The sequence below is a fragment of the Centruroides vittatus genome, unplaced genomic scaffold (assembly GCF_030686945.1).
Source record: "Centruroides vittatus isolate TY-2023 unplaced genomic scaffold, ASM3068694v2 contig_879, whole genome shotgun sequence".
In the NCBI taxonomy this organism is placed as follows: domain Eukaryota; kingdom Metazoa; phylum Arthropoda; class Arachnida; order Scorpiones; family Buthidae; genus Centruroides; species Centruroides vittatus.
Window position 1 is genome coordinate 1,426,574 of NW_027122571.1, and position 16,262 is coordinate 1,442,835.

The following is a 16,262-nucleotide window of genomic DNA, read 5'->3' on the forward strand; positions in this document are numbered from 1 at the left end:
AAACTTAGCATTTAAATAATTCTGTTGAATTTCTAGGGGAGGGCAGCTGTTCCTCCTGCCCCCCTGGCAACGCCCTTGCAGGTGCTGGTAGTCTTAATCAGTTTGGCATCTGGAAAGCAAAAGTAACATGTCACATACAAGGAGAGGACTGGACATTCGAGGCTAGAATTCCAGTAAAACTTGATAAGCATGTAGCCTTAAATACTAACAGGTCCTTGTCCAAATAATAGAACCTACTTCTCTCTGAAAATTGAGTGTTTAGCTTATAAGTCTGAAACTTTTGCAGCTCTGAGTGGCAATAGTAAGACGCTAGACTTAGACGATGTAGGTTTGAACCTTAGGAATTTTAGTTTAGTTCTTTTTATGTGTAACATAATTATTGTATTATTTGGTCATATCATTAGCATTATTATTAAGTTGCAATTTGAAAAAATTTTAGACCTATACATTCCCATTGTCATCCATCTGTCATTCCCTGATCTCGAGAACAGAGTTAGATAGATGAAAAATGAGACCAGATATGGAAACCTTAAGGGCAGGAGGCATTGACTAACTTTATAGGAACTTCCAATGCAAACTAAAAGTCATGTCATTTCAATTCAAAACTTTCCCACTGAAACATGTTAGATAGATGAATGGCACGACTCTACTCTTAAAGGAAAAGTATGATGTATGTGGGAAAGCCACTACTAATTTGAGGTGAAAAATATATATTTTAAATTAAATAAATTAAAAATAAGATTAAAATTGCAGCCTGGCATTGTGACATTATCACAATAATTGCTTGTTACTATTATTATTCCTCATGTTTAAAGTTTATAGAACAAGAGATTAAAACTATGACATCATTTCCTGTTTAGTGAAAACAAGTCTCTGTAAATTTAACTTTTCTACGATGTTAAATAAAAACTTTATTTCTTTATATTTATTTCAGGCTGACCTCAAATGTGATACAAGTGTAAAACTTTCAAACATTTACAGTGTGAACATACTGCAATAAAATGTAATAATTGCCATATTATAGGAATTCTCCTGAGAATTGTTTGAAAAACAGTTATGCATCTGCACTAACAAAGAAGTTATGGACAGACACAATGGACACTGAGGACATTTTACAGGAACCTGAAAGTAGTGAAATACAAATAGGAATAGAAAATGAATTGTCAACATTAGAATCCATGCCATGCTGAAAAGAAGAGGAAACTGGAAATACCCCATGGAAACTAAAAGTCATGTTATTTCAATTCAATTTGAAAAAATTGTAATGGAAAAGTGAAGGCAATAAGCAGAACAAATTGCGCACAGACAAAAGGCACATAAAATTCCCTATAACAAACCCTGAAAACAAAGAAAATGTAAGCTTAAAAGATAATAAAATGAACATGTCTCTGAAGAATATTGTCAAAAGAAGAAGAAAAATTAAATTTAATTGCTTTAACTCATATATCCTGATATATGAGTTAAAGCAGGCATATAATGACAAAACCTTAGATCCAGGTAAACATCAGACAGCCATAGCAAAAACAAAACCCAAGCTCAAAATTTATCATGAGAAACACCTATGTAGAGTGTTTATCTGATCCATGCGAAACTATGTAAGCAAAAAACTCATTCATCTAGAAAATTTTACCAAATGGAATGGAAACAAATTCAGTCTAAAAAGATAAATGCAATAATAAATGAAAATAATGAAATTATAACAGACAAGGAAGAAAAAAGAAAATTTACTTATCTATATTATTCAAAAACATTTGAAAGAAAAAACTTTGACAAAGAAAAGGCACAGGTATTTCTGTTCCAAATGCCAAAACTAAATGACAAACAGGAACTGAGTTAACCAGAAACATCACCTATCCAGAAAGCATAGTAGCACTGAAAAGCATGCCAAATAAGAAATCACCAGGACTAGATGAGTTATCTGTTAGAATTTTATAAACAATTTTTCCTCTGATAGGACAATGATGTAACCAATAAGAAAGAACAAGCAAAACTTACAAACTGGAGACCCACCTCACTACTTAATATTCATTAGAAGATCCTCACTAAAGTCTTAGCTGCTAGACTGCAGACCTGCATTCCTCTAATCATTGACGAACACCAAACTTGTAGCATTAAAAGTCAGTCCATACATTCTAATATTTTCCTCTTGCACACCATCGACAAGCTAACCAACCAATGCTATGACAATTTTGGCTTTCTACAAATAGAAACCTCCACAAAGCCTTTGATAGTAATGGACATGATTACCTATGGCTATCGCCACTCAGAGCTGTAAAAGTTTCAAAGACTTATAAGCTAAACACAATTTTCAGAGGCCCAGATTTTTGGAAACACTTGAGAAATGGGCCCTATTATTTGGACAAGGACCTGTTTGTGTTTAAGACTACATGTTCACCAAGATTTGTTTGAATCGGTAACCCAAATGTCTGGTCCTCTCCTTGTTAGCAATAGGAATCATTTTTGAATAATTTTTTTAATGAATAATCTGAAAAACAAATTTGATTACAATGTTTAAACAGTATATCACATGTTCTGTCATGTCAAAATTTTCGTTTTAGTCAATTGCGAAGTGGCAATTTTGGAGCTAAGCAGCGCAAACCCTGCTATGTAACTACATTAAAAACTTTAATTTATCTTAAATACTTTTGGAATAAAAAAGGTTGAAAAAAATTTTTGACTCACTCTGAATATAAAATACTTAAAAACTTTTTAATTTCTGCTATTTATTGAAACAATATACTTTCTGTTTTTCAAAATTGTATGAACTTATAATAAATAAACATTTTTCAATTTCACTTACTTTTATACATAGTTGTAATAATGAATCAAGCTGACTTCGCAGATATCTAGGACAAGATTCTGCAAGATCAACAAAGCACTTTAGTATGCTGTCATCATCTTGTTGTTCAAAAGTTTGTGATAATACCTAAAATGTAAATATATACAATCTTACTAAAAATTTATAACAAAACTAAAGGAAAAGTTATAATGAATATTTTCTATAAAATTTTTTTTAAATGTTAGATATGCTTTCTAATCACCAATTATAAATAAACACTAAATTATTATAATTTATTAGATGTAACTCTTTACTCAATAAACTGACTATCAGAAGATAAACAATAAGTGCATTAAAGTTTAATGCATAATACCTACAGAGCATAACAGCATACAAATGAGTGATTTCAGTCATCCATCTATTTCTAAATAAGTTTATAACTATTAATTTGCTCACATTATTTAAATTATAATGTTTTCTTTTGCCTTACCATCAACTATTTTTTAATAATTTTTTAATGTATAAAATAAGTACATATAAATAACATAATAAGTTAATATTATTTACAAATTATTATAATTGCAAGGATATTTAAAGAAAATCATGAATGATGTTGAAAATAAGAGTTGGGCTCCAAGTATAACAATATATATATGTAGCGTATTGCAAATTGTACACAGATTTATCTATTCATATTAAAAATTACAAAAGCAAAAAAAATTTCAAAGTACATCTGTAAGTGACTGGCAAGTTTAAAGATATTATGGTTATTAAATAATAACGAAAAAAAGCATATACAAAAATTTATATATCAAATAAGTTTCCCAAATACATGTATGAAATATATTTAAAAAATATAGAAAATAATTTAAGAAACTAAAAATATAAAATTACCTACATATGCAAATAATTAAAAACATACGATAATTTCTGCAAAGTGGAGACTTTATGTACTGTACATTTATGTATATAAATAATTATGCATAAATGTAAATAAAATCTCCACTTTGCAGAAATAAATTAATTTCAAAAGCAATGGCATTAATGTTTCAGAAATAGAAAAAGAATAATTTAATTTAAGGGAAGGCCTATATGTTACTAAAATGTTACATATTGTGTATATCTTGGGTCATTTGCATGAATAGACAATACACAAAAAGAAAACTTGAAAGAAAATAAGAGACAAGTTGAGTAAATGAATTAAGTGCATCAGTGCATGTATGGATCATTTAGTAAAAGAACTAATTTTAGTGCACAGCAATAAAAAAAAAAATCAGTTGCTTCCAATATCAGTACTAAGTGCACTGTGTTTTCTCATCAGTGCAATATGGCTATTTCCAAGTGTTATCAATTTCCTTAAGAAGAGTATAAATCTTTCTTACTTTTCTTACTTCATCCAAAAATAAGGAAACATCATACTCTTCCTTCATACAGTTGTTATATAAGTAAATAAATCATTGCTTCAGGAAGCCAACTTTTTATTCCCAAGTTTTGTAACTTTTTATAATCATATATGTAAAATAATTTTTATTAGCAATTCAATAATTCACCTTGCTTACAATAAGCATTACACATAAATAATTTATTATTTATTATTACTTAAAATAATCAAAAGCAAAATAAAATGACAAATGAGGTAAATAACAATACACACAAAAACTGAATTTCTTTTAAGTGAATGTAAAAAATAAAAAACACAAATAAGATATTTACTTTCTAATTATAAAATCTACATATTGCTGACACGATCCTCTTTGAATGATAACAGTTGTAAAAGCACTGAAAACATAACATATTATATAATGAGCATTGAATAAACCACTTTTGCTACAACTGCACAACTTTTCAGTTACATGGAAAGCAAACTTTCCTTACATCTCTAAACATCTTTCTCTCCTTTGATAATTTTAAAGCAAACTATGCATATTTTATCATCTTATTGAATTTGGAGGAAAAAAGTTGATAAATCAGTGAATGAGTACAAATCACATCATTTCAATGACTCAATTGCTGACTTTTATAATTGTCAGAAAAATTTTGTATTATCAATTTAATTTTTAACTTGGTGATAAACATATACATTACAAGGTTGACAGATTGAAGTACATTTTGGAGTTACAATTTTTAAACTGCAAGTTGGTTGATTACCCTCATCTAAAAAAAAATCTCATCATATATCACACACTCATATACATATACACATTTTTTTTTTGGTCTTCTCACAAATCAACATTTAAACATTTAAATGTTGATTTGTGAAAAGACCAAATTAATACAAATTTCTTTTTTCTTACTGTCAATTTCAAAACTTTAAACGTTCTCCATATAAAGGAAAGGTTAATTTTCCTAACTTTGAACATATAGCACACTCCACTATAGTGATGCAGTGCTTATGTTAGGACTTTTGTGTGTCTGTCAGATGTGCACACACGTTCCATTCAATCCATTTATTCTGCGTGTCCACGCACATGCACAAAAGGGAACTGTATGTTTTCATTTACAGCCATTGTAAGTTATAGTAAAAACTATGCAGTTTCTCTGGAATCTATAAACCACATCCCTTACTGTATATTCAGTGAAAAATTCTTTTTTGAACAACTACTTGATTCCAAGAATTTATAAAATTTATTTTAAACAAAATTAATAATTGATTTGCTGTTGTGGAGCATGATATCAGATCAGCTTGACCAGGCTTGTTAAATTCTTCAGTCAGTTTATTAATAGCTTCTTGTACTTCAGGTCTAAATTTGTTTCCAGGTTCTTACATACATAGAAAAACACAAGGTAGTATAGTCTTAGATTTTGGTTATACTATATAACTTAAAACTGTACATAATTGTGGTATTTTATTTAAATTGCCAATAAATAATGAAACCAATTTTCCTTAATGTGTATACATGTAATTTTACATCTATTCTATATTTACATTCTGTTTGATCTGTGTTTATAATAAAGATGGGATTGAAATTGTAGATAATTATTGATATTTTTCATTCTTGAAAATTTCTTCAAACACTAATATTTCTATCATTGATGCAAACTCTATTTTAAAAACATATTTTGCCACCTTTCCTGTAAAATTCTGCTTCTTCAGAAAATTTTTTGGCCATGAACTACATGCTTAAAAGTTTACAACTGCTCATTAACCTGTCCCGTGTTATTCACGACAATTCTTGGGATCATGACCTCTGACCTTGAGCGTTTGACCCGAGATATCTCATTACAGTATTGGTACATTTTGGAACTAGATGTTGCTAGTTGTTATAATTTTTATATTAAAACTAACTTCCAAAATATAATTTTTTTGTTTTTATATTTATTAATATATCAATTTTGTTTGTGAAAAATAAAAAAAAATAATTTTGGATGATACAATAGCCATGATTATTTTTTTAAAAACGTAAGATTTTCGTTAGACATAACATTGACAAAAATTCAACATGGGGACCACATGCAACAAAGAACAATTTCAACATGGGATAAGTTAAATCCAGCTTTGAAGTACTTTCTTTTTCAACAGTTGAAACTTTTGGAGGAAAATACTGGACAGCTATGGCAAGTGCTCACTACTGAAGAAGGCATTTCATTACCTGTTTGTTCTGTCTGTTTATTTACTTCACAAAGTCTATCAAACATTTAACACCAAATCACATTCCATTTGTCCAAAAAAAAAGTTATCCTTGTACAATTGGTTGTCTCCATCTGGATAAATCTGATCTATATTTTAATTGCTTAAATTTTAATTAAAAAATTTTAAAGGACCATTTTGGATGTTCTTTGGCAGTGTTTAGAATTTTAATTTCATATCTAAAGAGATGTATTCATATTTGCTCTAGGCAGCCTTTCTGGTGGACTATAGTTTTAACCTTTATCATCCGTTTAACATCTATCTCTTTTTCACTTACTTTGCCCAGCTCTCTATCAGTATCAATAGTAGTTTCTTATTTAAAAAATTCATATCATTCAATCACTTTGAAAATTTTTTCAACTAATTTACTTCCAATCATATGTGCAAAGGGTTGTTATATTTTCTTTTAACAATAATTTTGTTTAATTTTATAACTTTACAATCACAATTATAATTTCACATATACTTTCAATAACTAACAAGTTAGATTCTGGTTGCAATTTAGAATGTAGAAATATAGAACAAAAATAAAACATTAAAAAAAAGCCTGTCAATTTTAACTGGAGACAAAAGATTAAATTCTACGAGATGAACTCGTAGTTACCGTTTCTGCATAGGACGCCACCTACGAGTTATATCGTAGTTTGTTTCCTTGCCATATTTGTGCAGCTACGATGTAATTCGTAGTATATCAGTGTAAATATGAATAGATAGCTTCAGGGGCAAGAACAAAAAATCAAGTTTGGCTTACATGAACAGAACATTTATTAATAAATGAACAGAAAATATAATCATAAAAAGTTTATTCAAAATCGATAGCAAAACAATATTTTTATTGTTTGTGATAATTTATAAAACAGAAATATAAATTTAAACGAACAGAAAATATTATAAAATGTTTATTCAAAATCGAAAGCAAAACAATATTTTTATTGTTTGTGATAATTTTTAAAACAATCTTCTACGCAAAGGGCTGGCTTCTCAAGACAGATTGGACAGAAATAACACGTTTCTCGGCGTTTTTTAGCTTTGGTACAAATTCGACATGGCTTTGTCAGATGTTGTTTTTTCTGAGTAGATGGGATACTCTGTAAATAGTGGAGCTTCTGCAATTTAATTTTTTTTGAAACTGGTTGAATCTCTTCTCCAATTAACGCTTTGACGAATGCTTCTCTAAACTTTATAAGTTTTATTTTAGAAGAAGTTGCTTTTTGAAAGAGTTTGTGCGCATTATGTATATATATTTCTATAATATGTAATGCAACCTTTTTGGGCCATCTAATAGTCTTTCTTAGAGCTGTGTAGTACGATAGCATTTGATCTGATCGTCAATGCCAGACATTCCATGATTATAATCTCGAATTATATTCGGTTTCATCGAACATTTTCCATTGCGATTGAACACCTCTACCATTTCAACAACGTGCATGTTTGAAATGGTAAGGACTTCTCGTTTGTCTTTCCATTTACATACAGTAACAGGACCATTTCGCTGCCAAATAAACTCCCCCATCCTCACCAAAAATTTTGTCAGATTCTGAATCACTTAGATTAGTGTAGTAATCAAGTTGTTTTTTAGTCAGTGGTCTTTTCTTATCCATTTTGGGATATTTATAATTTGATTATAAAAATAAATAAAAAATAACACACTCAAAAAAGACGTAAATGTGATGTGCTCGCCTCTATATCCGATTTATTACTAATGAATTTAGACGCACATCTCCGATTGGCTGTAGCGAAGTGACAGGACGAATCGTGTCTGTGCACGAATTAACTCGTAGTTTGGCTTTAGCGAAGAGCTTTCTGTTACATAAGCCAACTACGAGATAATTCGTAATACCTTTATTTTAAGAAAAACACATTCTATATGCTATTTGATTATTACTATATACTCTGATTAGAGTTTTTAATAATATAATATAATTAAATTAAGTTGGCGTTTTACAACAGAATCCTAAAAAGTCACGTGGCAGTCAACGTGTTAACTGGAGACAAAAGATTAAATTTCTAACAACTGCAAAATAAAAATAAAAACTACATTATTCAGTTAAATTTAATTGAATAGAATAAAATTCTATAATAAAAAAACCAGGATCAAAAACTAAGTCAGACACCATACGCCAAGTTATAGTTGGTGTCAAGGTCATCAGGCAAACTACTTAGTATACAAATAAACACTTAAGTATACAAATATTTATTTTTAAGTGTTGTGTTCTTGTGATTGTCTAATCACACACACAACTTTACCTGCTTATAAAGGGTCCCAAGATCTATACATTAAATAGCATTTTATTAAAAATAGCATGCAACAACTTGTGATGTTCACTTATTAGTTGTTAATGAGCAATTATTCTTCAGAAACATTTGAATATCAATCTTAAGTTATTTCAGGTTATAAATATATGAATAGAACTGATTCCAATTATTTCTGGAATAGACAATAAAAATGATAAAACTTTACTAAATACTAGAAAAACTTCTTTTATCCATCATTCCAATTTTTTTCAGTCTGCTAACAGTCATGATACTGAAGTATGTAATTGTCTATGAAGATGTACAGTACAATAGTAACAGCAGTACATGTTTATTCCTCATTATTTCATCTTTCATTATTTATCAAGCCCGACTGTCGGATAAATAAAGATTTACTGTAGCAATCAAAATTAAAAGTAAAATTACCTGCAATAAATGTGGAAGGCAATCAGAAAAATGTCTATGAATATTATTTTCTTTCTCATGAGCAACAAGGAAAGCAGTTGTAGCCTTAACAGCAGAAATTTTAACCTAAAAACAAAAAATATTCTATTAATTAAAACTTTATAGTTAAGTAAAATAATTGCTGAAAATAACTAAAAATTATTAGCTAGCAAATTCTTTCCATTTTTTATACATTAATTGCTGTATTCACTATATCAAATAAACATAGAATAAAATTTAAATCACTAGTTAAAATCAGTATTATGATTTAGTTTGTAATTATTGGAGATTTAATTCCCATATCCTGAACTTTGACAGATAAAGCATTTGGTATTTTATAAATTTCATAAATTTTAAAATATAGTTAGATTTGAACAAGAAAAAAAATGCATATGAACAGGTTATAATCCATAAATCAATTTTAATACAGCAGGATCAATCTTATTATAACTTTCTTAACTTACATAAATAATAATATCCAATATTACAAATTACAAAATAGAATATAACCGACGATAATGATATTTTCTATTATATTTAAAGACATTTAAAATATCAGTTCAAATATCCAAATCCATTATATATTTTGTCGAAACACAATTCAGAGAAATCGTACTTCAAATCAATCTCATTTATTTTTGAAAACAGTATGAAATATTTTGAAGAAACTTTTTAAAATAAGTATTACAAACCAAAATGGCTATACAATAAATAATTACAAAAATGTGTAATTTTTGTAATTATTTATTATACAATCTCTTACTTGTTGTATTGAAGGTTCTTGTAAGCTCTGTATTAACATTTGATGGATAACTTCCAAGTAACGAGTTTGCTGGTTGCCAAATATACCTGGTACAATTCTGAAAAATTATTTGTTCTAATAAATTATTAATTTAATCATTTAATATGAAACATTAAAATTTTCATCAAAAAGTACACAAACAGATCAATAATGAGAAAACATATCCTACTAAAAATGTAATTTATTTTTTTATTTATATAAACAGGCTTATTTAGATTATTAATAAATGAGTGATGTCAATATCATTAGTCATCCTGATTAATATAATGTAATGTAAATATAATCATAACAATAACACATTAAATCACTGAGAAAAAAGATTTATTCAACAAATGTTTTCCACCTGCTCAACAAGCCATCATCAGGTTTTAAATTTTTGAAACATTAACAACCGTTCCATATTGATAAAACATGTAATAACATATTTAAAATTACAAAGTTGTTTGAATAAATCGTTATTCAAATTCAAAATAAATATACATATAAATATTGCATATTAAAAAGAAAACAATAATGATAAATGAAAGTGAAAGGAAGTGTAAAAAAAAAGAAAAAAGAAAAAGGGGAAAAAAATCACATTTCTCAACATCATTTTTATTGAATGAGTGTTAATGGTTCTAACTGTTAATGCCCATTCAATGATGAATGATTATTTGGAGAAAATATAAGCAAGGGTTAAATGTATAGCTGATTCCTCCTTAGCTACAGTATTCAAATTAACTAGGGCAACAATTTCAGCTCCAACTTCCCCTAGATTATTTGCTTTTGCCAAGCTCCATAAAACCAGCAAACAACTGCACCTAGTCGCCGACAAATTGAGATCTCCATCTATTTTTCTGGAACAGATACTCAAACTCTTTTCTAAACAACAACATAAAAGAATATCCATACACTGTGTCCAATCCAGTGGAGATTCTCAGATTAGACAGCCTTGACAACTTGGACAACATCTACTTCACAGTATGTGACTTTGAGTCCATGTTCCCTACTATTTGTACAGAACCATGTTTTTGTGAATTGCAGGACTTTATCATTCATAATATCAACGACTCTTCCAAACACATTTCCAATCTTTTGGAGTTAGCACACCTTATATGTTATTCAGCCTTTTTTGTATTTGAAGGGGATACTTTCCTCCAGGAAAAAGGAATCCTATCTCAGGAACACTTTGTGAATTGATGGTCAGGTGCCTTGAGCAATATGTCTTACCTGGTGTTAATGGTAGCATTGTGTTATACACAAGATATGTTTGATTTTTTTGGAAGAAAAAAACCAAACTTGTCTGCATCATCAAGGCTTTCAATGATAACACTTACAACCTCTCTTTGCGAGTAGAACAACAAAACTGCACCTGGGTACACTTTCTTGACAGACAGCGCACGCATTACAATATGGTCTGCAGAGAACAAAGGTGTTCCATAAGACCTCATATGCTCCACTCCTCATCCATGCAAAATCACATGATCCTTTCAATTATAAGATCTCTGCTTTTAAGGCTTTTGTAAGAAGGATTTACACTCATTGTTTGATGACAGAAGATAAGAAAATAGAACCGGATTACATTTCAAGTGTAGCAAGGCAGCATGGATATCCAGCACACCTTATCAATGCTGTTATTGTACGCCAGAACAACAAAAAAATTACAGTCGAAAGATGGGTCCTTTTTACCTGTTACTTATAATAAGATCCTGGCCAACATCTACAAGGAAATAGCCTGCTTTAAGAGTAACAGGATCACTTACAGGAAATCTCCTACAGTTTTTTCTAGCATTAGAAACAATAAGGACTGATTGGACTGACACTGAAATGGTATCCCAGGAATTTATACTATCCCACTAAATGATCATAGGGTCAACCGTCCATATGAATATATTGGAGCTACTGCACGTAGTCTAAAAATGAGGATCAGGGAGCATAAATACACAATTCAGAAAGATCTATCCACTACCACATTGACTTCCTTCACTGTTGATAGCAATGTCCAGGTTAAATTTGGCAATGCCTGATTACTACAACATTGAAATAACCAGCCAACCTGAAATATCTGGAACAACTGGAGATATTCAAAGCATTTAAGAGAGGGACAGCAGAAATTAAAGAAATGAACTCATTAGCAACCACATGGAGGGCATGCTTTGACATACAATAGATTTTGAGTTCAGTTTGGATTTTATATTTTATGTATACCTAGTATTTTTAAAATTGTAATCCAGTTTGAAGAACCTTGTTAAATACAACATTGAGCATGCATATTTTTAAAATTTGTATTCTTTTAACAAGCATTCCATTACTTTGAAACCTGAAGATGACCACTGAGGACGAAATCGTTTGTTTGGATTAGTTAAATCTAATTTCTTGCTGGTTGTTGGTAATTACATATTTTAAATTCTAGATCTAAAAGAATACAAACAACCAAGATCCCGAAGGCCCTAAAGTATGACTTGAGCATCATTGAGTAAGAACAGCTTTGTCAAGGGCCTTAACTTGTAGAAATATTAGCAGCTTTTCTCAAATTTCTTGATATCTCACTCTTCTCAATTCTTCAATCTCTACTTTCTCATAAAACAAATTCCATCATGCTTGATGTGGGAATTTCTAGTACAACAATAATAATCTAATTGCTTATTCTACATAAATGTTATTTTTTTATGTTTAATGATTTGCATAAAAGTGTTCAGAGAGTTTCAGAAGTCAAAATTTCTGATTACATTAGTTCATGATGGTCTTCCTTGGAAAGTTTATTTGCTAATATTGTTTGTTGGATTAAATAACGATCATGTTGTTCAAATTGGTCCAAATATATTCAATTTATTGCAGCTTATACTTCCACTCATTTTACAATATTAATAATATCAAAAAATAATTAATATACGATACAGGATGTCCTGTCAAATCATCGAAACAGTAAGCTTAAATTCAAAAACAAACTAATCTAAGAATGAGATCTAGATGATCTCAAAAATATCTGTCTAAAATTTGTTGAATCACTTCTCAAAAAATAAACTCATTATTTTCAATAAATTAATAATTTAAAATAGCTCATTAAAATATCTAACAGTATATCCAGTATTTGATTGCTTTTCTTTACTTCAGCAATTTAAACATTCAAATTAAATAAATTTTATAAATTAAAATATAATAAAATCTATTGCATATCTAAGTAAATGAAATCAATTAGAAAGTTTTACTTAAATATAAATTCTAACATAAAAGTAAATTTATTCCAATTCATTAAATGAGCAGCTATAAAAATTTACCAAATAATGAGATTCTGCCTAGTAATTTTTTGTGGAGTTAGTGTTTCACTTTACAAATCAATAAAAATCAAGAAACAAACATAATGGTTTATTATGACTTTGTAGTTAAATGTTTAGCTACAGTTTATTCAATCTAACTGCAAGCAACAGAAAATAAAATTAGTTGTTTTAAGTTTTACTTACGTAAACATTTGCAATGCAGATTCTCGAAGAACGTGGTTAGATGAACTTGCACAATCAAACAGAAATTTTAAAAATTCAGGCCAATGATTATTACCATCATCATCTGAAATTGTTTTTGAAATTATGAAAATTTTAATTTAAATTAAAGCTATAATATATTGCTTTAGTTAATATAGATCTAAAAACTAAACAATTGCTTTGAAAAGATATCTGTTAATATCTTTTCAAAGCAATAATTTTAAATTTAGTGTTTAACACAAAAAACAATTTGCCTTCAATATTTTCAATTAAAGGAGCATATCATTTTAGCAACTTTGTTAGTTGCATTTGTATCATATATAGGGAAAGCTTACAAATATTCTTTCTTTGCAACTGCATTAAAATCAAAATCAGAAATAATATGGAAATTTATGCTGATAATGATTATTCAACCTCAAAATTTAACTGTTCAAGCAGCAAAATTAAGCAAAAATTGTTTCCAGCAACTATCTTAGTACCAAAGAAAAAGAAATTGTGCTTTTCTCCCATTCCCATAGTCTTTGTTGGTAGCATAAAGTACAGATAATTAAAATTTTGTAATAACATTCTTTTTCAGTTATAGGTTATATCATTGCCTACCTTGCACAGATTGCACTGTGATGATAGAGACATGCGGCAGAAAAACAAGAATAGAAAATTTTAATATATATTGGGGTAATGGAAAGAAACTTAAACCTATTACAGAAAACAAAAAAACAGCAAATGCTGCAAAAAGAACTATTTTTGACATATCAAGTTCAGACAAGATTTATTTACATACCAAGATGGAATCTGGTGATACTTTTATTTATATCTTTAAATCAAAGAATCTTACTCTTGGTAAAGACTTTATAAGCCAACTAATACATGCAATGTAATCACACTTAAAATAATCAAATGTATAAAATTGTTATTTCAACTGTAATGTTTCCAAAATATTACAAAAGAATAATATTGTAAACCTTTTATTTTATGTTAAGAATATTTAAACCATCCAAATACAAACATTTAAATTTGAATTTGATTAGTTTTTATAACAGCATCAACTAAAGAAGAATAAGTTGTATATAAGCAAAATTACTTCATTTAATTGTTTAGTATTGTGAAATATGTAAACTGTTTTATGTTAGAAAAATAATTCTTACCAATAAGATTCCTTGCTAATTCAGCAACAGTATCACATATTTTTTTCCTTAATAAAGGATTGCCTTCCTGTTGAATTATAATTAAAAGTTGAGATTTGAGTTGATTGAATGCTTCTACATTCAACTCTGTTGATATTTCTTCAAAATCTGTTGAAATAAGTCTTCTTAATAAAACAGCAGCAAGTTGTCGCACCTATAATGTAAGGATAAAATATGTTTAATTTCATTAATTCTATTTGAAGTTTACATCAAATAATTTCACATATATATTTTTAATGCTATCTACCAACCAAAGCCGAATATAATCGAGCGAGAAATGGCTATAATATTAATAATTAATAGACAATCTGGCATTAGAGGTAGACGTTAGGCGCCATCTCTTAATAAATTTAATAATTACAATTAATTAAATAATTTAAATAATAATTTAGAATTACTGGAAGAAAAGAATTGGCCCGAAGCGGGACTCGAACCCGCAACTTCTGCTATCTGTGCAAACACATTACCAGTTACGCTACCTGGACCTTCAACCCGATCTCCTCTTCCAGCATATATAAGCTGAGATTATTAAGAGATGGTGCCTAACGTCTACTTCTAATGCCAAATTGTCTATTAATTATTAATATTATAGCCATTTCTCGCCCGATTATATTCAGCTTTGGTTGGTGGATAGCTTTACATGTATCGGGTGTAGTAAAGATGTTTGATTATTTATATTTTTAATACTTTTGTAGTTTTTCAACATGCTTTTCTTTTTAACTACAGTTAAACAGAGGAAAACATAAAATATACAAAAAATGTAATTAATTTATTGGTTGTAATTATAATGTTTTCAATACAATTAATTCACTCTATTTTGACTACATATTAAAATGGATGCATAATTTGAATTTATTTCTTTTTCTAACAAAATACTCTTGAACAGCTTTAATCACTGATGATTTTTTAATTTATTGAAAATTTCAAATTCAATTTTTTAATAATAAATCTAATTATATGTAATTTTTTCAGCCAAATTTATTAATATTTATCTTTAACTAAATAAAAATACAATATTTGTATAGCTGGAAAGAAACTGCTATTGTTGACACCTGTTGTTACTGTAAAACTCAAACATCAATACCAAGTTATTCATATGAATAAATAAAATTTATTTTATTGGAATTTCTAATACATGGGATAGTAGGAAAGTCTTGCATGGTATTTTCTTATTTGAAACCAAGGAATACTACAGTCTGCCTAACACAACGCTGTGCTTCAGTCAATGGTGTCACCTCCACAAACATCCACCAATGCTTTGTGGATGTTTGTGGGTGTTTTCCCAGGTAACGATTCAATTTTGATGTAGGCATGCTGATCTTCACATGTGACAATACCAGAGTGTTTTGCAGATACCATGTCCCTCACCTCCTGGTCAGTGCTTGATCATCACGCCAGTTTTTGTCTGTTTGTTACATCTGTGAGAATGCTTATGCAAGTGTTCAATTACGGTGAACACTTGCACAGGGTGTTGCTTCCAGAATGTGCAAGACTTTCTTACTATCCCTTGTAAATAAATGTGCACTTTATAATTCTAATACTTCACAGTTTTACAATTAATCTTCAGAATTATCAACATTAAATTTGAGTAAATAAAATTCAAACTTCTAATGAGTTCAAAAGAATAAAACTTAAAAATAATGTCTTTATAACAAAACTCAAAGTAGATGATTATATATGTTCCTAGTAATATGAATACAAAGGCACAAATTTA

The 16,262-nt window shown here is 28.8% G+C and overlaps 1 protein-coding gene across 1 annotated transcript in view; it reads right to left on the reverse strand.

Annotated features, from left to right (window-relative positions):
- Karybeta3 (karyopherin beta 3) overlaps window positions 1-16,262 on the reverse strand; it is an 80,405-nt gene that overhangs the window by 37,030 nt on the left and 27,113 nt on the right. The window contains exons 3-7 of the mRNA XM_067279938.1: window positions 14,510-14,702; window positions 13,347-13,449; window positions 9,868-9,964; window positions 9,087-9,191; window positions 2,801-2,926 (exon numbers count right to left, since the gene is read on the reverse strand). Of these exons, the coding sequence (XP_067136039.1) occupies window positions 2,801-2,926; window positions 9,087-9,191; window positions 9,868-9,964; window positions 13,347-13,449; window positions 14,510-14,702 (624 nt within the window). The remainder of the gene's footprint in view (window positions 1-2,800; window positions 2,927-9,086; window positions 9,192-9,867; window positions 9,965-13,346; window positions 13,450-14,509; window positions 14,703-16,262) is intronic.